The 22,627-nt window shown below is 38.4% G+C and overlaps 5 protein-coding genes and 1 non-coding gene across 6 annotated transcripts in view; 5 read left to right on the forward strand and 1 right to left on the reverse strand.

Moving 5' to 3' along the window:
* Positions 1–854: 854 nt before the first annotated feature.
* On the forward strand, positions 855–3,492 carry LOC101310705 (5-formyltetrahydrofolate cyclo-ligase-like). Its single transcript, XM_004299572.1, has 8 exons — positions 855–1,105; positions 1,182–1,322; positions 1,414–1,569; positions 2,222–2,263; positions 2,372–2,417; positions 2,661–2,731; positions 2,830–2,956; positions 3,059–3,492. Exons 1-8 carry the CDS (start codon positions 868–870, stop codon positions 3,069–3,071), a joined length of 834 nt encoding a protein of 277 aa, XP_004299620.1. The 5' UTR covers positions 855–867; the 3' UTR covers positions 3,072–3,492.
* A 452-nt stretch (positions 3,493–3,944) lies between these two features.
* On the forward strand, positions 3,945–5,170 carry LOC101315342 (germin-like protein subfamily T member 2-like). The gene has a single exon (XM_004299588.1). It carries the CDS (start codon positions 4,187–4,189, stop codon positions 4,856–4,858), a length of 672 nt encoding a protein of 223 aa, XP_004299636.1. The 5' UTR covers positions 3,945–4,186; the 3' UTR covers positions 4,859–5,170.
* A 165-nt stretch (positions 5,171–5,335) lies between these two features.
* On the forward strand, positions 5,336–6,130 carry LOC101307217 (F-box protein At1g48060-like). The gene has a single exon (XM_004301245.1). It carries the CDS (start codon positions 5,336–5,338, stop codon positions 6,128–6,130), a length of 795 nt encoding a protein of 264 aa, XP_004301293.1.
* Positions 6,131–7,538: 1,408 nt separating this feature from the next.
* On the forward strand, positions 7,539–8,893 carry LOC101307504 (F-box protein CPR30-like). Its single transcript, XM_004301246.1, has 3 exons — positions 7,539–7,795; positions 7,885–8,631; positions 8,806–8,893. The coding sequence occupies exons 1-3, from the start codon at positions 7,539–7,541 to the stop codon at positions 8,891–8,893; spliced, it is 1,092 nt and encodes a 363-aa protein (XP_004301294.1).
* Positions 8,894–9,279: 386 nt separating this feature from the next.
* LOC101307799 (germin-like protein subfamily T member 2-like) lies at positions 9,280–9,942 on the forward strand. Its single transcript, XM_004301247.1, has one exon. The coding sequence runs from the start codon at positions 9,280–9,282 to the stop codon at positions 9,940–9,942; it is 663 nt and encodes a 220-aa protein (XP_004301295.1).
* Positions 9,943–21,402: 11,460 nt separating this feature from the next.
* The window catches only part of LOC101292412, a 2,609-nt gene continuing 1,384 nt past the window's right edge, over positions 21,403–22,627 (reverse strand). Inside the window, exons 3-5 of the transcript XR_184665.1 lie at positions 22,362–22,437; positions 21,581–21,853; positions 21,403–21,486 (exon numbers count right to left, since the gene is read on the reverse strand). This is a non-coding gene — a transcript (uncharacterized LOC101292412). The remainder of the gene's footprint in view (positions 21,487–21,580; positions 21,854–22,361; positions 22,438–22,627) is intronic.

The following is a 22,627-nucleotide window of genomic DNA, read 5'->3' on the forward strand; positions in this document are numbered from 1 at the left end:
GNNGAGNAGAGAGAGAGAGAGAGGATTGGGTGGTGAAGATCAATTTTGGTTGCTGGTGAGAGGCTGAGAGCACATTGGGTAAGTTGTAAACAGAGAGATTCAGAGTGTGGTGAGTTTTCCGAGTAGAGGTGCTTGAGTTTATATGTATTTGCGCTATTGGCTTCTGTATTTCGTGTATTTTCAATTTTCCCTAAAGTCTGTAGAAACCATATATTTATCACACAACGAACTTAAGATTTTACAACGGTGTTTGAAAGATACAACTTCAATCTCGATTAGTGAGATATCAACAAGACTTTGATTACGAAGAGTAAACAATCAAATGCAATACTCTTTCACTCGTTATGTTCATCATTCATTATATGTTCATCATTTAAGAGTAATGATTTGTATTTGACATTAGAAATCTCTAACTGAGGTAGTAAAGACACGCCTCTTATTAAAAATTTACTGATAAATCTATATTTCAAATTCAAACAAAACTAATTAGAAATTGAATTTTTCTGAGTTTTGAAGCGATAGTTTCGCTTGAGTCTATGTATGTTGTTTTTTGTAATCTATAAAGATTTCTTAATCTCAAAATATCAAAATCACTTCTTTTTATCAACAAAATTATCTAGCAAAACTTTACTTAACCTGGTAAACCAAATCAAAAATGTTATAATTCATTAAACATTTGAAACATTGAAACACCTAGAGAGAAGAAGATCTTTTGACATGTGAAGTGTCAAATCACTCCCTTACACAAATCAGATTATCTAGCAAAAGAAACCTTGTGTGTCTTCAACACAAAAACCAACATCTCCAAGGACCTTGTACAAAAGACACAGAGTAAAAAAAAAAATGCCAACGAGGACACGTACATACATGTCAGGAAGGTTGTTGGTGGCGCTGATGACCCAACCGTGCACATTAGCAGCGCCACCTCCACTTGCCTCCTCTATCCTCCGCCGCCCACCACCTTCATTCTCCCAACGCTTCATCGCAACAATGACCACCAACAACCAAGACCACCTCGACGCTTTGTTCAAGCAAAAACGGATGCTCCGAACCAAAGTCCGGAAGGCCCTCAAGTCAATGGACCCAGTACTCAGATCCCAGGAAGGTAATGACCCACTTTGTAGTTTCTCTGGTTTGATATCCATTTAGTGATTGCAAAGCTTTGTGTTTATTCTGTTTAGATGATGCGATTCAGAGCATTGTGTTGGAAGCTCCTTGGTTTAAGTCTAGTCAGAGATTGTGTGCGTATATAAGCTGTGCAGCTTTGCGTGAAGTTGATACTTCTAAAGTGTTGGCTGAGATTCTTCAGGGTTCGGATAAAGGTGTGTTTTTCTTAAGAGAAAGTTTAGTTCTTGGAAAATGTCTGAGAGTTTTAGTTATGGGCTGTTTATTTGATTGTTGTGTTGTGTGCAGATGGTGTGAGGAAAAAGCTTTATGTGCCGCGTGTGGAGGACAAGAATAGTCACATGAGAATGCTCCACATCTCAAGTGTCGATGATATGGTTGCGAATTCGATGGATATTTTAGAACCGGCTGCAGTGGATGCTGATGGAAATGAACGTGAAGATGGTAATGTTTCACTTACTTCTTACAAGCATTATCAGTGATTTATACATTGTAGACATTGTAGTCATTCTTTACAATTGGTAGTTTTGGCGCTTTAGACCACAAACACCAGTTATACTTATAGGACATTAAAATTTGAACTTATTAGAAAGGGAAGATTACAAAAGTTAGGATTACATCAAGTATGGTAATGCTGATTAAGCGTCAAAGTTTATTATTATGTTTAGTGTCTTTTATTTCTCTTTTATGTTTGTAGGACTATCTAAAGACTCTCGTCTAAAATCATGTTAGGATACAAACATTTGACCGGTGTTTCTAGTCCTTAAAAGGCCCTCTAGTAATTTAGCCAGGTTTGGACATCAGAGTGTTATCAGATTGGGTAAGTTCTCAGTTAGAAATGTGGAGAGCCTTTAGTTTTTCATTTTCTTGAACTGATGACATATTTTCTGTGCTCTCTCAGATGTAGTTAGTATGGCCTTTGTTTCCAGAAACCCTTAGTCCTGGCATCTTGTTTGTTCTTAATCTCAAAGTAGAATTGGGCACTTTTGTGTAAATTAACTCTTGCCAGAAAGAATGCCTCATTAGCTTCAAAGATTTAAATATATGTAAATTTGTAGGTATGATTGGTTAAACTGATTGAGGACTGTTTGTGCAGTTTTACAGGCAAGTGATCCAGTTGATTTGCTTCTCTTACCAGGTAATATTTCTCTTCCTTTTCTTAATTAATCATTGATTTGCAGTATCTGATATAAGTGTCAAATCTAAACTGTAGTTGACTGCATTTGCTTATCATCCTTGCTTACAGGACTAGCATTTGACAGATCTGGGAGACGTTTGGGTCGAGGTGGAGGGTAGGATTATACATCTTGTCTTGGATCAAGATTTTATTATTTTTCAAGTACCATGTGCTGAGTTGTTTGGAGATGTCATTTTATATGTCCTCCTTTAGAGAAGGCTGCTAGAGCTGTGAATTCTGTCTCTGGCCTATATAAGATTTTATATGGAACAAACTTAAGTATCATATTTTCTTTACCAAAAACTTATTGTCTTAATCAGATTTATGAATCATTGATCTTAACCATGGTCTTCTACAGTTATTATGATACTTTTCTGAGGAATTACCAAGAGCTTGTGAAGGCCCGCAATTGGAAGCAACCGCTCCTGGGTATGTTCATTTTTCTTGCTAGTATGAAAGTAATATACAGTTTTTTTGACAATATGTTCATGTTGTTATCTTAATTAAGAATGTTGACTTTATTGCAGTTGCACTATCGTATTCTCCACAGATAGTGGATGAAGGGGTTATAGTGGTCACCGAACATGATGTTTCAGTTGATGCTCTTGTGTCCCCAGCCGGTGTGATTCCGATCAGTACGACTGCCATAGACAGGTATCGTTATGAGTTTTCTTTGTCTTTCTTTTTCCCCACAGTTTTTTGTGTGCAAACTCAGACGACTGATTACTTTTTATCTAATTCATTTTACTTATGCAGGATGAAACTTTGATAAGAACCTTGAAGCTTTCTTCCTAGATGGATCCTCGCAAAGTTGGACTTTCGTTCCTCGCAATCTGTAAAAGGAAATTGGACCATTATGCTTGAGATAGATGACTTGATGTTGTTAATTGAAGTGGTGAAAGTTCAGTTTTGCTGTGGTTGAGAGGTCAGGCTGATTCTGGCACCTTTAATCTAATAGATTTAGATCAACAGTTACCATCTTTAGGTCGTGCTATTGATTTTGTATTATTTGGAATAGTGAATATCTTCCTTTTGTTGTGCCTTTGCTTATTTTGTTCTCTTAAAGATGAAGTCATAAAACCCATATTATGCTGTACTAGTTCTAACAGCGTTTCAGAAATTGCATGTAAGGTGATGTAGTTGTATTAGATTTTATAATGACTACCAAGGTCCTTTTGATTTCTCAAATGAAGCTTGAACTCCAATTGGTTATAGTGACGGCATACATGTTCCTCTTAACTCTTCATGATTATGTAATTGTACTCTCATCGGTCATGCCTAACATCTTCAATAGTTATTTGATGAGTCAACTGTTGCAACCATTATAAATGTTGCAAGGTCCCATAATTCCATTATATATGTACTCAAGTGCCCCAAGACGCTCTATTGTTTGCTCTGAAATATCTGAACTTCTGAAGTATGTTCATAGTTGGTAGGTAATTAGACCTAATACCTTTGATAATAAGCTACTAGATGGTACCTTTGATAATAAGCTACTAGATGGTACCAAATAATAAAGGAATATTGCTGACCAAGTCAGTCAACTGTTTGGAAAATACCAGCGTGTTCAAACTTCTTCATCACTCTCCTTATCAGGGTATCCTTTTTCCAAAGTCCACTAACACCAACCAATTTCTGATCATGATTTTTGACCATTGTGAAGCATTACTGCATCAGTATATTGTATGGTTGTTGAAGTCTTCCTATCTTGATTGCTGATGCTACTCTGTTGAATTCCTCTTTCTTGCTGTGATAGGTTACTTGTGTAGTTTCTAGTAGTTGTCTTGAATCCAATAAATTTCACCTCAGGATGGGAGGAGTATATAGAACCAGAGTCTAAGCTCTGAAGATACTTAGTTTTGAAAGCAAAGGTCTGTTGAAGCCATGTTGACCTCATCAGGCCTAAGCTTCCACCAGCTATTCTGCCTCACACTTTCTGTACTGCTTCTTCTCCTGCCCTCCCATTCTGCAGACCCTGATCCATTACAAGACTTCTGTGTCGCAGATGTGAATTCCTCCCTATCAGTTAATGGCTTTCCTTGCAAACCCACATCACAGATTACATCAGATGACTTTTTCTTTGATGGGCTGAGCAAAGAAGGGAACACAACCAATCTGAATAAGGCGACTGTAACAGCTGGGAATGTCCTTGCATTTCCTGGGCTCAACACCCTTGGGATATCGATGAACAGAGTCGACTTTGCTCCAGGTGGAATCAATCCGCCGCACTGGCACCCTCGTGCAAGTGAGTCTGGGGTGGTCATTGAAGGAAAGCTACTTGTGGGGTTTGTGACAACTAAAAACGTGTATTACTCCAAGGTCTTGAGTGCTGGGCAGATGTTTGTGGTTCCGAGGGGACTTGTTCACTTTCAGCTAAACGTTGGCGAAGGGAAGGCCCTTGCCTTCACAGCTTTCAATAGTCACTTGCCAGGCTCTGCTGTACTTTCTTTTAATATGTTTGCTTCGACACCTTCCATCCCTGATGCAGTGTTAACTAAGGCTTTTCAAGTAGATGATGATGTTATCAGCAGCATTCGATCCAAGTTCGGCGTCTAGGATGCCAACTTTCATTCTTCAGTTTTGCTTGAATACTCTGTTGTTAAATTGGGCTTTGTCTCTCTTCCTCTTTGTCCGTCCCTCAGTGTTAGTCTTTCTGTAGACGTATTGGTCTGCAATATTAAAACTCTTCTCTGAGAATTCTCATGAAGTAACTTTAATTACTTTATTATTGTTGTATTTCTCATATGAAATGTTCAAATAAGGTTTTGAGTTTTAAAAGCTCAGCTGAAGAAGCTCATTTGTCCAATTTCATTATCCCCAACTCGTTAAAATTGTTGCCATCTAAAAAAAGAACAGAGGATTCACTTTCTCTCTTATATAAGGATTAGGTGATATATTCCTAGTTTCCTACTTGCTCATTGTTAAGCAATGTGTAATGACTCGATCTAGTTTCTTATAAGTCTGTTATATCCAAGACATTCTTGAACAAACATATTAGCTTAAGCATTCTATTCAGCTGAAGAACCGTCAGCAATGTCGGAATATTCCACCAAAAAGAAAAGGTCTTCAGAAAATTTCAGATTACTTCCCGTAGAAATCACAACCGATATCATGCTAAGGTTGCCTCTCAAGTCCTTACTCACATGCACAGCAGTCTGCAAATCATGGAATTCTCTGTTTAAATCTCTGTTTAAAACCTCCGACTTCATTGAAGACCATCTCAACGCCACCATCCAATTCTACCGCCAAAACGATGTTCACAACCTTCTGATAAGGAAGCAGGTGGAGAGTTACTCACTGTATCGGCATAACCCTTCTGAACTTGGCACTAGTGATCAGCATATTGAGCTTCCATATCCGTCGAAATTCAAAGCCGATCTTCAGTCTTTTCATGATCGGAGCTGGTTGCGTAGAATGGTCGGAACTTGTAACGGGCTTGTATGTCTTGCAGGTGCTACTGAAGACATCACCATAATAATTTGGAACCCTACAGTTAGGAAATTTGTGATCTTGCCAAGGCCTGTTGATATTTTTAATTATGATGAAAATCCTCGACAAACTCATCATGCATTTGGTCATGATCCGAGAAACTATAAGGTTTTGAGAATAGTGAGTGATCGTAAAGAAGAACCAGCAGTTAGGGTTGAAGTTTACTCGTTAGCTAGGGGATCGTGGAGAAGTCTGCTTGCTGCTGCAGTGCCTGCTTGTTTCAAGCCTGCAGATGAATCTAGTTATTTCATCAATGGTGCTTCACATTGGATTCAAAAAACCCGAAAGAGAGTTGGAAAGCGAAGAGTATGTAATCATGTTGTTCAATATGGAAACTGATCTATTTGGTGAGATACAGATTCCGGAAGCTTTGAGAAAACGCACGCCATTTTCGTCTTGCTTCATTTCAAAACACGACGAGTGCCTTACCTTGATTGAAACCACAAGGGGGATCAATGGCCTTGAAGTGTGGGTTATGAAAGAGTATGGAGTGGTGGAATCATGGACTCGATTATACATTATCTCTGAGCTATCAAGGTTTCCAAGGCCCCCTTCTGGTTTCAAAAGCAGTTGTGAGTTAGTATACCAGGTAAAAGGCTATAATCGCTATATACGCAAATTATCTCCGAAAATTCTAAACTTGGGGGATGGAGAAGTGAAAGAATTTGAAATCGACCAACATCCACTAGAGATGGATTCTTTTGTAGAAAGTCTTGTCTTATTTGACCAACCAAACGCTACTTCGTACTAAATAAGAAGCAGCTGATCTTATTTGGTGCCATGGCAGCTTAGAGTACAATGGTGGACTTGTTTGGGCCGCATTTATCAAATGCATTTCAGTTCCTCACATATCTTTCGGGAGAGCCTATTCCGCGCACCCGTCATCTCCACCGTCTAATTTTTTTTTTTTTTTTTTTTTTTTCGCGGGTCAAAATCAACGGTGGATACACCCGGGTGCGCTGTATAATTTTCAATCTTTCGGGAAGATATATAACAGAGTTGCTGACTTGTTAGCAAATCATGGTACCACTTGAATAGATTTAGTTTGGTGGGATGTGACTTTTCCCTTTATTATATCGGCTTGCACTAGTTACCGTTTGAGTCTTCTTCAATTCCTCTGTTCCGATTGGAGGTTTTTGTTTCGTACCCTCTTATTATATCTCTTTTTTCTTTAATAATATCAATATGGGCGGTAAAGAGGTTTTATGCCTATATTATCTCTCTTTTTGAGCGTAAAAGAAATAAATAGCAGCTGAGAATAATGATAGACAAAGTTGGATTAGTTAGTTTGATTCATGCTCAATACAATCTATAGTCTTCTTTTCGTAGGCGATTAGTCGTGGGCTGAGTAATTCATTAGGAGTGACTCTCCTTCTACTCCATATTATGTAGCTAGCTTGTAAAGTTCATTTTATTATCACGAAATACATAAGAAAAGCTTCCGAAATCTTTGTGTTTTAGATTTCTTCAAAATGTTCAAATTGATTGAAGAAGCTCATTTACTATACTGTCCAAGTTTCATAATCCCTAACTCGTTACAATGGTTGAACAATTAGGTTTCCGTCTTATAAAAGGATTAAATGATTTAATCCTACTTGGTGTCATTAATTGTCAAGCAATGAACCACCAACTCGATCGATCTAGTTTCTTATAAAACCAGGTCTCTTATGACCTAGAAGTTCATGAACAAATATATATATATATATATATTGGCCGAGCATTCTATGCAGCTAAAGAACCGTCAGGAATGTCAGAATATTTGCCCTTAGAAATCACAACCGATATCATGCTAAGGTTGCCTCCCGAGTCCATAATCACATGCGCAGCAGTCTGCAAATCATGGAATTCTCTGATTAGAAGATCCACCTTCATTAAAGACCATCTCAACGCCGCCATACAATCCTACCGCCTAAACGATGTTCACAATCTTCTGATAATGAAGCAAATGGAGGGTTACTCACTGTACCGGGATAACCCTTCTGAACTTGGCACCACTGTTGATCAGTATGTTGAGCTTCCATATCCGCCGAAATACGTACCGCAATTGCGTAGAGTGGTCGGAACTTGTAACGGGCTTGTATGTCTTGCGGTAGTGAACACATCTCCATAATGATTTGGAACCCTACGGTTAGGAAGTTCATGATCTTGCCAAGGCCTGTTGATATTGGTCGTATTAAATGGCGCCCTCGACAAACTCATCATGCATTTGGGCATGATTCGAGAAACAATGACTATAAGGTTTTAAGAATCGTAAGTGGTGTGATTGATGGAGAACCATTTAGGGTTGAAGTACTAGTTTATTCGTTAGCTAGGGGATCGTGGAGAACCCTTGCTGTTGATGTACCTGCTTGTTATTATTTCGAGCCTGCTGCAGCTGCAGGTGTATCTAGTTTCCTCAATGGTGCTTCCCATTGGATTCAAACCCTTAAGAACGACGTCTACGGAAAGCAAAGAGAAGAGTATGTAATTGTGTGGTTCAACATGGAAACTGAGTTATTTGGTGAGATACAGATGCCTGAAGCTTTTAGAAAACACAAACCATGCTCGATTTACTTCATTTCAAAATATGAGGAGTACCTTGCCTTGATTGAAAGTTCCATAATCCAAGAGGGGCGCTATGGCCTTCAAGTGTGGGTTATGAAAGAGTATGGAGTTGTGGAATCATGGACTAGATTATACATGAACTCTGCCCTACCAAGTTTTCCAAGGCCCCCGTTTTGTTTCGAAAGCAGTTGTGAATTAGTATTCCAGGTAGACTATCTACAGAAATCTCTGCGGATTGTGAACTTATTGGGGAATGAAGAAGTGAAAAGTTTTAGAATCGACCAACATTCACCAGCGTATGTATCCATGGATTCTTTTGTAGAAAGTCTTGTCTTATTTGACCAACCAAACGCTAATTCTTACTAAATAAGTAGCAGCTGATCAAAATAATGATAGACAAAGTTGGATTGATTAGTTTGATTCATGCTCAATATAGTTTGATCTTGTGTTTGTAGTCTTCTTTTTTGTAGGTACCTGTTCTCCGTAGTTTTGTATATTCTGACACAGCTGCGGTTTAAAAATCAAGAACGATCATGGCCGGCTGCGGCTGGCCTTTAAATTGTCACGAAAACACGAAAATAAACAAATTCCATGGTCTGTTGAACATGTCAACTGTTCGGAAAATAACAAGACCTATCAACTTGTATCCAACATTTTATCATTGTTTCCTTGTTAAAAGCCAGGTCCTCGACCAACATCCACTTGGTACTTCTCTTTGATATAGAAATGTTCATTTTGTTGAACTCTGCTTGGTTGCTTGTAGTTTGTCACGGTTGCCTTGCTAGAGTGCTAGCTGATCCAATAATGAAATGACAATAAGGGATTTTTAGTACGCATATATGATACTTTAATTTGTATATATAGGAAGCAGAACTTGCTGGTATAGAACTATAGAAGTCCAAAATAACTTCAAGAACTAGTTGGCTAGCTTTCAGCTAGAAGCCATGGTAACCTCATCACCAAGCTATCTATGCTACTTTGTAGTTTCAGTACTCCTTCTTTCCTTGCCCTCACATTTTGCAGACCCTGATCCATTACAAGACTTCTGTGTCGCTGATTTCACTCGCGCCTCTAAGTCAGACAACGTCTTCGCCTGCAAGGCAATCACGGAGGTTACTTCCGATGACTTTGTCTTTGACGGGGCACGCGAGAAAGGGAACATCACAGATCTGTTCGGGTTGAATGTCACAGATGGCAATGTGCTTGCTTTTCCTGCCCTCAACACACTCGGGGTGTCAATGAACAGAGTTGACTTTGCCCCGGGTGCCTTGAACCCACCTCACTTGCATCCTCGTGCGAGTGAGATTGGGATAGTCATTGAAGGGACAATTCTCGCAGGGTTTGTGACAACTAACAATGTGTACTACTCGAAGGTTTTGACCGCCGGGCAGATGTTTGTGATTCCGAGAGGACTTGTGCACTTCCAACTCAATATTGGACAAGGGAACGCCCTTTCCATCACAGCTTTCAACAGTCACTTGCCTGGCTCTTCTAAACTTCCTTTGAATATGTTTTCTGCTATGCCTTCAATCCCGGACCAAGTGTTAACAAAGACCTTTCAAGTAGACCAAGATGTGATCAGCAGCATTAGATCCAAGTTTGGCTAAAGAATATTTATATCTCTCGAACCCGCCCCCTAAATTTTCTCAAACTCCGGTATCACTAGCTTTTCGTATAAAGTGCATTAGATCGAATTATATGTAATTAGTTCTGAATTTCAATTTTCCTATATATATTTCATGTATGCTGTTAGTTCCATTAGGTTATGCTCAAATTCATTATTTCACTGACGCCACAATATTGCATAGCAATCAACATAAGGCGGTAAGTAACACAGAAGTAATAGAGGGAAGAAGATGGATATATATATATATATATATATATAGAGAGAGAGAGAGAGAGATCATATATACAAGATTCTAATTAGAATTTAATTATTGTTTTTTTTAATAATCAGAATTCTAAATAAATATCAACAAACATGATAATAAGTAACAACACGCAATCGAGCAAGCATAGGCACTAATTAATCGATCTGATAATTACACTTAGCAAACATGGTCTTTACGGCAAGTAAGAACACCGGCATTAGCCGCCATGGCTAGCTGGCTTGGGAAAGGTGCTAGAGGCCTTGACATAAGCCGCCGGCCTTGCATCTCCGGCGGAATGAAGTAATCTCTTCATTCGTATAGGGATGCTTAACCGCGTCGGCATTTTAGCATACGATCTGTTGATTTACATGGACCAGGCCTTTAGACGACTGGGTGCCATTTGGGCTTGGGTAGTGTGGCATTCAGCTACGGGCCGAGGTAGAGAAAAGAACGGTCAATTATCCATAAGCAGCCACGGCGTATTCTTCTTCGACGTCTGGATAATCCGCCACGTGTTAGTCTTCTTCAACTGGGAGAAACCGCGGGAAAGAAACGCCTACTTGAAAAAGAAACCGCGGGAAACATCACACCTAAGGGCTTTTGAAATCATCAAAAGAATTTGTGCCGAAATTCAGTGGGGGAGTTTTTGCAGGAAGGTGTTCGATGAAAGGCCTGAACCAAATAGCACTGACCGAAATGCAACTTGAATCCCAAAAAAAAAAAAATTTTAAAATGGTTGAATACAGTAAAAACCAAGAAAACACAGCAAAACGATCAAATATTATAGACATCTAAAGTTAAATTCATATAGTCTACTTCCAAAATTGTCCAATTCATTGACAAACAGATTATCTGTCAACAATTATCCTCCCGGTTGCCAGAAAAAAAAAAACAAAAAGAGAATTATCCTTCAAGGGAAGGAGATTGAATGCAAGTTATATTCTGCATAGCTACTTAGCTAGTCACCAGAATTAGTTGGCTTTAAAGTCTTTAACGATATGCCATACAGTAAAGCATCGAGAATCTGATACAAGAATCTTATAACCAGAATTAGTTTGCTTCGGGTCATTACAAAACGTCCATGAAAGTTCCATCCACTCCAACAGCAGCTGCTGTCCTTGCATTACATGTATCAACTCACGAAAGAACACTAAATGGCAATACCTCCGTCATCAAACTACAGCAGAAAGTAGATTTCACCAATTGTTAGGAGAAACAAAATTCCAGTGACTAAAAATCAAATCAAGCAAACATATCCATTAAGACAGCAGAAGTATTGAATAACATATGCATAGTAATACGAGAAGTAGACATTGTAAGCTTTGAAGCAGCAACATTGCCCAGATAAAGTATAGACGCAACAATGATTAGTAGTAGTATCATAGAACACACTTCTTTTTTCTTTCTGAATATAAGACATCTACTTTATAACAACAATTGCAAGTCGTTTTCTCACCTTTCTCCCTGCAGGCTGTTGCAATCCATGCGTAACATCAGCAACCTCAATCCATAAATTAGTCAGCGTCCTTTAAAGATTATAAAAGCAAAGCATGTAAACAGTCCCCGGAAAGAGAAGGCAAAATTTGTGCACAGCGATAAGAAACTTCAGAACGATTATCATACAAGAAACCACTCCTGGAAAACATAATTGCACTGAAGGTGACGAGAGCGTATTCAGCGCACCCGCCCATCTCCGCCGTCCATTTGACGTAGACTTTTGATTTTTTCAAAATGGACGGCGGAGATGGACGGGTGCGCTGTATAATTTTCAGAAGGTGACACAGCTTAACTGGAAAAAGTTCTACAGCCAACTTTTTTTTTCATAACGTCAGATTACATTCAGAGGACTCAAGACTTGCATCATCCAACAAACAGATTGGCCATATACGTACGTACCACTTGATCTAATGCAAAATATAAGAAGAAAAGTGATTCACCACCAGGCATTGCATTTATTATACATATTTCACTTACCTTCTATATGGCTCTTTCACGCGGCCACCGTTCAAAATCTTCATCGCTTTCTCCACTCTTTACATACCATTGTTCCAGGAAAGTATCAACCGCATCACTGTCAGGTTCTAGATCTTCAACTTCTCTAATACATTAATACACACAAGAAGGTTTAACATACAGAAATAATTTTATAGAAAGAAGAGAGAAAATCGTGAAGGAATAAACTTACGGTGCAAAACAGAACTTTAGTAGAAACCTGCCACAACCTTCGGGATTCACATTTCGAATAGTTGAATCAATTGCATTGATCACCCATGATCCGCCTTCATTCAGGATCTCAAATGACGTTATATATAAGGATTGACGATCATGATGTTGAGCAGGTAATGCCGTTTGTAGTAAACAGAAATTCATGTCCCCTAAATGCACAATAGCCTCAGTTTGCTCAACTTGTTCCCCATGTTCTACTGGTCCACCCACCAAAGGTTGGAACCAGCGGTTCACCCATGGCACCAGAGTTGGTGTGCTCAGAGAAAGAACTACCCCAGCTGCATCATTATAATCCTCACCAAGGGAAAAGGCTATCACCTCCCCGTGTGCTTTTGATAGAGCGAAAATTGTATTACCGATGACCACAGCCCTCCCTCGGAATGGATAGTGAGCAGAGTTACAATATTGAACAGCAAACCATCTCTTGCAATGCACGCCATAAGCAAAAGACATGTTGTTATCCAGTTCCCATCCGCCACTCATTGAAAGTATAATAAATCCATTGCATACTGCATAACCAATTATTTCTAGTTCAGAACGGTACGGAGAGAAGTAAGGCTCGGGTGAAGTGTAGGAGGTGGATGTAGAAAAATGAAAACACAATGGGAAGTTGGGAAGACTATCCCATGTGTCATTGTTCGGATCGTAGCTAGTAAACGGTAAGCCTGAGATCCATGGCCAGCTGGCCGGACTAACAAAATAGTATACTTTGCCATACGCTGAGATGACATATGAAGATGTTTTTCCAATCACAGATGACTGAAGTGGAACGAGTGAGCTTTTATCTACATCAAAAGCATGGAGAGATCCATTGATTGGAGGAGGAAACTGATTCAATTTTAATGGCCAATCCAGCCCATCGTCAAGGAAAATAAACAGTTTGGATCTTGAAGAGCTGAATATCGTCGCCAACCCTATGAAACCTTTCTTTTGTACAACCAGTTCATCACCGGTATCAAACAAGCTGGCCACAGTTTTAAGGCTAGGGATGTTCTGCAATCCACTTCCTCCGCTCGTTACTTTTCCTTGACTCACGTTCACTTCAAACATAACTCCACTTTCTGTACTTTTCAGAAAATCCACAATGATGAGAATCCGTTTTGACCCCCACCAAAGCTTTTCACGGATGTCATCACCATCTGATTGAAATCAGCTACGCTCAATTTCTTATCCTCCGGCAAGCTGGACAGAGTAAAAACAAAGAAAACCAAAATTAACCACCTAGAAAAAGTTTGATTGTGAGAAACATAGAAGTTCACGTATAAGAAATATTAAGAATAATGAAAGTCTTACATCAGTGCCCTTTGCGGCTTCACTTCTTGCATCAGTAATTCGCTGTCTGGCCAGTTTCTGATTCACAAAAGAAGAAAATTAGGAATGATCCAAGGCAGAACTAGTGACATTATCAAAGCAAAAGAATAATAACTTACTGCCTGAAGCTTAATCTCATTCTGAGTGGCTCCATCTGGCCTGCATCAAAAACAGATCGGTACTCTCTTCTGATGTGCATTCCCCCTTTGAGTCTTATTTGAAATGTGGTAATACCAAATTTCTGCAAGCCACAATCGTGGAATCTCTGAATAAGACAAAAATCAAGATTTCCCAAGTGAACTAATTGTTGATCCAAGGTTACCACTGGGAATGCCCTCACGTAACAGGAGAAGGGTGAACCAAGGAAACAACGTCGTCCTCCAATAATTGTGAATGTATAAGCGAGAACCTCCCTTGAATTCTCAGATAAAGCATAGAGCGTATGTCCGATCGTGACTGCCCTCCCACAAAATGAGCGAGGCACAAGGAAAGGGTAACTGGGTGAAGGACAGATTGGGACTTTAAACCAGTGTGCTAAGCGAATGTTATAGCCTAACACAAAATCTGTAGTGCAGTAGAGTGAGACTAAAATCACTCCCTCAACAACTGCAAAACCCTGGAAAGTAGAGGAGTTCCCCACTGGACAATCAGGTAGCCGAATCCAGGATTTAGTATCCACATCAAACTGTTCAAACACCGAAAAACTAGAAGGGAATTCGGGTGCAGCTATGTGATAAATTTTGTCATACGCGGAGAGGATACATCCGTTCTCACCATTAGGAAGATTCGAGTTAGCAAGGGCCTGAGTCTGCATATCAAGCATGAATGCCTCCTTCGTCTCCCTCAATTCTACACGAAAGTTAAGGGTCGAGTAGTCTGCAAGGAGGTACAGGCTGGAGCAGTTGAAGAGCCTTGCAGCGCTTAACATAAACCAAGTTACTGGTGGCTTCCAGTCTCCTTCAGGAAACTTCATAAGAGGCTGAATCAGAGGAGGGTGTTCACTTGTCACCTCTCCTCCTCTCCTGATATATCCTCCTGGTTCTATTTCAAACCTGAACAATGCACCGAGGCAGCCTGGGAAATCTGTGAGGATGAATACAGGAGTTGTATTAAGCAGGTTGCCCAGTATAGTAGACAAGCAAGAGCCGCCGTCTTCTGGTCATTCAACACATTCAGACTAAGTTAGTAAAAGCAAAATAGTGACATAAAAAAGGTTGCACACAGTTTCCCAAGTCTGGATAAATGCTAAAACCAAACACCGTCAATCTTCAAGTATAAACTATGAGTAAACATTGAGAACAGTAGTAGATGACATCTGAAATAGAGAAATGGTGAAGGCGAAAATCCCTCAAATGATCATCAAATAACAAAGTGGGTTAACAAAAGAAACAAAGCAAATTGATCAACGAAAATCCGACTAAACCTAGTGAAAATCCCAATTTCACAAAAAAATGGCTATGACAGGGGTTTGAGCATAATTTTTTAAAATTTAAAAAAAAAAAGTGAAATAATCACATCATCAACATCATTATCAATTTTCATCACCATCATCATCATCATCACAGTAAATCGAAAATCCAAGATCCGATTAAACTTAGTGAAAATCGCAATTTCACAAAAAACATGATAAGGGTTTGAGCATCAAAAATTACAAAAAAAATTGTGAAATCAACATCATCATCATCATCAAAACTTAGCCCTAATTAGAAATTCATAGCATACCCAATTACCCATAATCCTTCAATGTATATACACAAACAAGCAGGAAAATGAAATCAAATAGTAAGGAAAAGACTAAAAACCGAACAAGATTGAAGAAATACCTTTGGTGCCTGAAGTGGAAGCCATGGCCAAAACCTGGATTTTGCAAAATTCAAAATGCAAAGCAAATCAGAATCCAGAAATGGACTTCAGAAAAGGTAAAGAGCAAGAGGGGAAACGAAGTTTACCTTGTGGAAGATGAAGAGGACCTGAAATCGGAGAGGGAGTTTGGAATTGCGAACCAGAGAGAGAGAGAGGGGTCTGAATGTGAAGAAACCTGAAACGACTAAGAGAGAAAGCTAGGCCCTTTGGGGTAAGCTTCTAGAAGCTCCTCCTTAGCGCCAACGAGGCACGAATCCGTTTTATTTATTTTTCGTTTGAGCGCCAATATTTATTTTGGTGGACTCATTTCATTTTGACTTGGCTCGCTTTCTTTTTCATGTCACATACAAGTCAAGGCCGCTCCATGTTATCTTTCTAGAGTTTAGTAAGGAATGCTAGTGCTACACGAATGATTGTTCTCACATAAATGAAAAAAATTCTATGTAATGTTAATAATGTTATCTAACATGAATGGAAAGCTCTAATCGAAAAAAAATAAAAAATAAAAATGAATGGAAAGCTTATCAAGGAAACGTTTTGATTGTATGTCATCAATAGATATTAAAAAAGCGGAAACTATTTTTTTTCTTTTTTTTGTAGGACATAAGTCCACGTCAATGAACAAGACAATGCAAATACCAAGATTTAGCTCACGTACATTAATTTGCGACATAAGCCCACATAAATGAACAAGACAATATAAATACAAAAATTTAGTTCACGTACATTGATTTGCGGCATAAACCCACAACAATGAACAAGACAGTGCAAATATCAAGATTTAGTTCACGTCCATTAATTTACGACATAAGCCCAAGGCAATGAACAAGACAATGCAAATTACCAAGATTTTGTTCATGTTAACCTAGGAATGGACGAGCTCTTATATAAACTAGATAAGCACCCGCGCGCTGCTGCGGGTTAGGAACATGTATTGGTGTATCAAGAGTACTCAGAATGGTATGTTATGATATGAAAAGGTTTTTTAAAATTTCAAAAAGCATTTTGCATTTTGAAGATAACAAAAGGCACCATGTCTCCTTACTCTTGCTTGCATTTCGCATCGCCTTTGCTTCCCTCTCCTCTGTCAACTTTAGGCTCATTTGCACCATAGGGGTTTCAGAAGTGCTGGCCGCAACTGTCATGATCTCTGGAGCATAGAATAGTTTGCTAAATCTGCAAAGAGAAACAAATGTGAGCACAGATGGAAACCCAAAAGAATAAAACGGGTCATGTTGATTGCAATATCCTATCGTTGGTACCTTTGCCATGTACTCTTCTGTTTCAATGATGGCCTGATATTGCAAATACCACTATTTAGAATAGCATCATCTGAATGGAAGAAGGATAAATCCATTCAATGTTTATATCTATAATAATAAAATTTTAGCTTTGATGAGCAAGTTGTGATATGTTAATACCTGAGTATTTCTTGACTTCTTTCTTGACTGATACCAGAAACATCAAAGTCAACCGCAATCGGTCCCCAATTTTGAAGTGGAATCACCTCATTTGCATCTGTAAATTGTGAAGAACATCTTTATAGACGATGTTTTTGGTAAACTTGTTTGACATGTTTTCATTGGTCACAATGATTTTTATTCCTTCTCTAGATGTGACTCTAGATAATGCAACATATAATTGACCATGAGAAAAAACAGGTTGCGGCAAGTATAAGCCAACCTGCTTTAATGACTGCCCTTGACTCTTGTTTATTGTCATCCCATAACATGGTCTTATCGGGAATTGACGTCTTTTCAAAATGAAAGGCCATTTGTGTTCTGATGCTGTTAGCACAATTCGTGGTAAATAAAATTTGTGATTGACGTGGGTACCTGTTAGCACTCTTGTTTCAACAACCTTATCAAACAAATTTGTGATTATCAGTCTTGTTCCATTACATAAACCATATGTTTGATTTATGTTTCTTAATAACATAACAGGCATTCCTTTTTTCAACACCAATTTATGTGATGGTAATCCACTAATATCAATATTGTTCAACAGTTCTGGAGGATATGATATGTTCAAATTTGATGCGTTATCAGTTGTCGGACATATAGTATCAGTACTTAGATAAGTAACTGTATTACCAGGCAACAAACTTACTGCATAATCATTGATGTCGCTAACAGTAACATTTTTAGGGGTGATTATTGTGCGCTCTCTGATGTAGTCGAAGTTATTGTACTTTCTGTCAAAATCTGGGTAAGTAGCATGGAATATAGAGCTTATCGGATCAAGATCAGTAGCAATGAGCATGTCATTAGGGATTTCAATCCAATAAGCGTCGCTATCATCTGGATCTTTGATGTCACACACTTTTCCATCACCAACTTCCAAAAGCCATTTCGCAAACTTGGCTATCCGTTCTTTTTCATCAATGCTCATATTTGGTTTAGACAGTCTCATGTTTTCAGTTAAACAAAACACTTTGAACATAGGCCACAAGTATGAATTATTTAATGATGCATCTATCACATGAGCTTTTGTTTTTCCACGCACTACTGGCAATATTTGTCTAAAATCACCACCGAGTACAATAGGCATGCCACCAAATGGTAAAGTGGATCGGATTGTTGAAGACTCTGATAATATATCTCGAAGCGAGTAGTCCAAAGATTCGAAACAGTACTTGTTAGCCATTGGAGCCTCATCCCATATTATCAAATCTGTTTTTTCAATTAATTTGGCAAGATGTGTTCCTTTGGTAATTGAACAACTTGAGCGATCTTTTATATCAAGGGGTATTTTAAACCTTGAATGAGCAGTTCTTCCATTTGGTAATAATAAAGAAGCAATTCCAGATGATGCTACTGCTAATACAATTTTTCCTTCAGATCGAAGTCTGTTGATAATTGTATGCCATAAAAAAGTCTTGCCTGTTCCTCCATGACCATATACAAAGAAGCAACCGATGCTTTTATTTTGAACAGTATGAACAACATTGTCGTATATGACCTTTTGATCAACATTTAATTGAGACACCAAAATCGAATGCTCTTTTTCTAAAGCAACACGATCGTAGTCCAGCTCCTCTCTTAGTTGTCTATTATTGAGCTCCGATATCATTTGTTCGTTTGGCATAGGCAATTTATATTTTTCCAAAGAAGTCGAAGCATTGCTCAAAAGTTGTTCCAATTCAAATAACAATGAGTTGAGTAAATCCGAATCAGGTATTGTAAAATCTGCCATTCCAAATTGAGACCGGAGGTTATATAAGATGTCATCACACATATTACGCCAATAGGTGTCCAGAAGTCGTCGAGGAACTGATACGTTGCAGTATAAGAGTAATGTCACAAATAAATGGCGCAACTGAGGTGATGTTGCTGTTGGGATGGCATTTGTAAGAGCTTCAGACCATTCTTTATCATCACCTAATAGACCGAGTGTTCGACATGCGTCTTGGAATGAAGGTTGAACAACGCCACGTATTTTTCTTATATCTGCAAAACTTTTACATCCTTTACATGTATTCAGCAACAATCTTAGATAATACAATTCACCAGATGTTGGAGGGACGTTAGCCACCCGACCTAACACATATCCCCTTTGACGTGGGTTCCAAGTCTTATTATGATTGTCCCACACAAATTGGGATGGAAATTCTGCATATGTCAATCCTTTTGCCTTATCCTTTGTTTCTTTATTCGCATTTGCTTTGAACCAAGCTGTAAGCATAGTATCTTCCTCCCCTTGTCTTGAAACAACTGAGCTAAGTGGCTGAGATTCATTGAAAACGATACTTTGCTGTCCAGGTAAATGCACATGCAATAGTTCAACAGCAGGATGTCGAGAGTGAATTGGGTATTCAAATAGTCTCCAAGTTGCTTCACATGGTGATATATACCTACAATTAAGGTAATTTGCAATTTCGTCATTTGAATCAGCTTTAATTCCAACTCTTGCTCGATCTGGCCCTTTGTTAATGTACTTGAATAAATATTTTATCAACATAGATTGGGAGCAGTACTCAACATTTATATGAGCATTATATCTTAACAAAAGCTCTCGATTGTATGGCACGACAAACCATTATCAACTTTAACGTTATTCTTTATGAAAAACTTTGTATCATCATCACGTCGTCTATACACTGGAAACTTATTTGGTTCAAAAGATGTACTTTCAACATACTCTCGTGGGAAAGATTTTGTGCATTTATTATTTTTCATACATGGTGATCTGAAGTTCAATTCACCACATGGACCATGTATCATAGATTGACCAACAATTTCATACAGAAGCGGATCAATGTTTCTATCAGGCAGTTCTGCACAAATGATGGAATCAATGTCAACATCTGTATAACACTTCTTATTCTCAGCCAACCAAAATAACATATGAGAATGGGGCAAGCCTCTCTTTTGAAATTCTATTGTGGCAACATCTGTTCGTCACATTACATAGTAACAACAACAATTAATTAAATGGCTCTAGATATTTATTTACTACTTGTTATTTTGAAAAAAAAGAAACAAAGATAAGAATTAAAATAAACAACAAAAACGTACCTGCTATGACCTTCCCAAACGGTTTACCAGATTTAACGTACTCTATGAGATCATCATGCTTCATTTTAAAGACCCTTGATACAATATCTGGGCGGTCTTCAGGCTTATTACTATGTTTATGTTCCAATGCTCTAATAATCTCAGGCCACTTGGGATTGCAGGTAAAAGTAATGAATAAATCGGGATGCCCATATTGTCGACAAATAGACATAGCATCTTGATAATGCTTGGCCATATAACGTGGACTACCGGTGTGTGAACTTTGGTAAAATAACTCTTTTGCCAACATTTCGTCCATCATTGTGACCATTTGAATAAGTATCATATATGCCTTCTAATGTTTCACATCTATATTGGTCATTATTTTTTCGAAGGAAAAACAATCTGGTCTCCTCAACAGTTGCATAAGCGTCAACCAAATATTGTTGAAATAATCTGCCACCTTTTAGCAAGGTGCTTGATTCGTGTTCTCGCTCGTGAATATAATATGACACAAATGCGCGCATAGACATTTTTTCACGGTTTCGCCTCCTATTGCCCTTCGGTGGTAGCAATTTCAGCCCATTAATAAAGCCATCTTCGCCATATGGAAATAAGACAGGATACTGAAATGACATATATTTGACATGTATTTTTGACACTCTTTGTAGCTTATTGTTATTGTTCTCGACCACAACGTCTCTTTCAGAATCAAACATTCCAACGTCCCCAACTATCAAACCAGCGACTTCAGAACTTGCAGGTGCTTGATATTGTCTTTCCTCGGCTCTTTCATTATCAAGTATAGTCAAACTCAATGAACGTAGAGATCTGTCATCATATTTGTCCCTAATTGTCCGATAAAACCTAACCAACTCATTTGTCTCATTGAACATTGTGATCAAACCTTGCACAATAAACTCATTTAAACCTTGAACAACTCGTTGTCGATTTTCAACCTCATTTTGAGTGTCATAAATATACAATTGCGCAAACTTAGGACTTTCACCCTCAGGAGGAATAAGCGAGCCCATCAAATGATATACTTGTCCACAAATTTTATACACAGAAGGTCCTAATCCATCAGTGACAGAAGGATCAACATTAGCTCCAATAGATGTAAATGCAAACATTGTGTTGTAGGCCCGAATATTTTCCCTAAAGCCTGAACTCTGTCCACCATTTCTGGGATCAAGTAGCTCTTCTAAAAATGCTGGAGTAGGGCGTGCAGACGGTAGTCTAACACGACCTTCTTTACAACATTCAGTATAGACCAGAGCACTATTTTTTGGAACTTGTTTAGATTCGTTTGACCAATACATTGCATCACAATCAATACATATATTGGTCATATCTCCCATATCTTGATACATGCTGGCTGAACCTGGATACAGAAAATAAAGATAACACTGAAACTCCAACCAAACATATACAATGATGTATGATAATCTAGATAGATAGTTTAGGTTAACAAAAACCTCTTATTCGCCTTCCCCTTTGATATGCCGCTTGTCCAACATTATTCTGATGGCACCTAAGAGCATCTACCCCACTATCAAGCACTGGTTCAACACATGCACTGGCCAAGACCTCCCTCCTACCATGTTTGGCACTACGAACCCTTCCACATGCAGGCTCTCCTCCCTGCATACTGGGGCCTGCAATTGAAACACCTTCTTTGTCACCCGCACTACTCAAGAGAGGGGTGAGCGAGGAAATCTCCCTAATTCTTCTTTTTCGAGTCATGGCACCTACAACCACAATGAGAAGCTGCAATTAAAGATAAATTCTTACAATGTAGTGACCTCAAAAGCAACTGAATCCCGTCTTTAATAAACCTATACATATATATTATACATGCTTAACCCCCTTCCACTATTATATGTATTTTATACATTTGTAGAAAATACAAATTTGATATAACTTATATAAGCTATGTAGACTATACTTTGGTTTTTTCTGTCCCAAACTTGTCTGAAGCACTTTCTGGACTACTTTGCGGAATAATAAGCAGATAGTATATATGATTGTCAATGTTAAACTCATGATATTAAAAGAAGGAAGAGGTGTTGGAATACATTATGAACCAAAGAAGTAATCATAGTTCACTACTACACAATGAACGTTGAAGAAATTGTTTTTCCTATCTGTAACAGAAACCAATTGCTTGATATAACAAAAACCACAGATTGCTCCCTTCCAGATTACATGCATATTAACTTGAAAGGACTGAAGCAAAACTTAATGCAATTAAAGTACCTTTTCAGAGCTAATATACCAAGAATACAATCAGCTTGACTGAAATTTGAGCAAAAGGATCAAATGGAGTTTCCACCTGCAAAAAAAAAAAGAAGATTGATACTGAAATTCAAGAGTAAACACATAACACACAAACCCAGAGTTCAATTTGTATAATGCATAAGTAGACATGTAGTCAAAGTTGTTTTATGGATAAAATATGTAAACCATTTGACAAACCCAGCATACGAAAACCAATTGCCAAAACAAAAGCTGAAAAGCTGAAA

Source organism: Fragaria vesca, linkage group LG5, assembly GCF_000184155.1.
Source record: "Fragaria vesca subsp. vesca linkage group LG5, FraVesHawaii_1.0, whole genome shotgun sequence".
Classification (NCBI taxonomy): Eukaryota; Viridiplantae; Streptophyta; class Magnoliopsida; order Rosales; family Rosaceae; genus Fragaria; species Fragaria vesca.

What these genes read in the sequence shown, in the direction of transcription:
- LOC101307504 (XM_004301246.1), top strand. Translation starts at nt 7,539, where the DNA reads ATGTCAGAATATTTGCCCTTAGAAATCACAACCGATATCATGCTAAGG. An exon ending in CTTGGCACCACTGTTGATCA is followed by an intron (nt 7,796 to 7,884) that starts GTATGTTGAGCT and finishes GTCTTGCGGTAG; the next exon opens with TGAACACATCTCCATAATGA. An exon ending in ATCGACCAACATTCACCAGC is followed by an intron (nt 8,632 to 8,805) that starts GTATGTATCCAT and finishes TCTTTTTTGTAG; the next exon opens with GTACCTGTTCTCCGTAGTTT.
- LOC101307799 (XM_004301247.1), top strand. Translation starts at nt 9,280, where the DNA reads ATGGTAACCTCATCACCAAGCTATCTATGCTACTTTGTAGTTTCAGTA.
- LOC101315342 (XM_004299588.1), top strand. Translation starts at nt 4,187, where the DNA reads ATGTTGACCTCATCAGGCCTAAGCTTCCACCAGCTATTCTGCCTCACA.
- LOC101310705 (XM_004299572.1), top strand. Translation starts at nt 868, where the DNA reads ATGTCAGGAAGGTTGTTGGTGGCGCTGATGACCCAACCGTGCACATTA. An exon ending in TGATTTGCTTCTCTTACCAG is followed by an intron (nt 2,264 to 2,371) that starts GTAATATTTCTC and finishes CCTTGCTTACAG; the next exon opens with GACTAGCATTTGACAGATCT. An exon ending in CGTTTGGGTCGAGGTGGAGG is followed by an intron (nt 2,418 to 2,660) that starts GTAGGATTATAC and finishes GGTCTTCTACAG; the next exon opens with TTATTATGATACTTTTCTGA.
- LOC101307217 (XM_004301245.1), top strand. Translation starts at nt 5,336, where the DNA reads ATGTCGGAATATTCCACCAAAAAGAAAAGGTCTTCAGAAAATTTCAGA.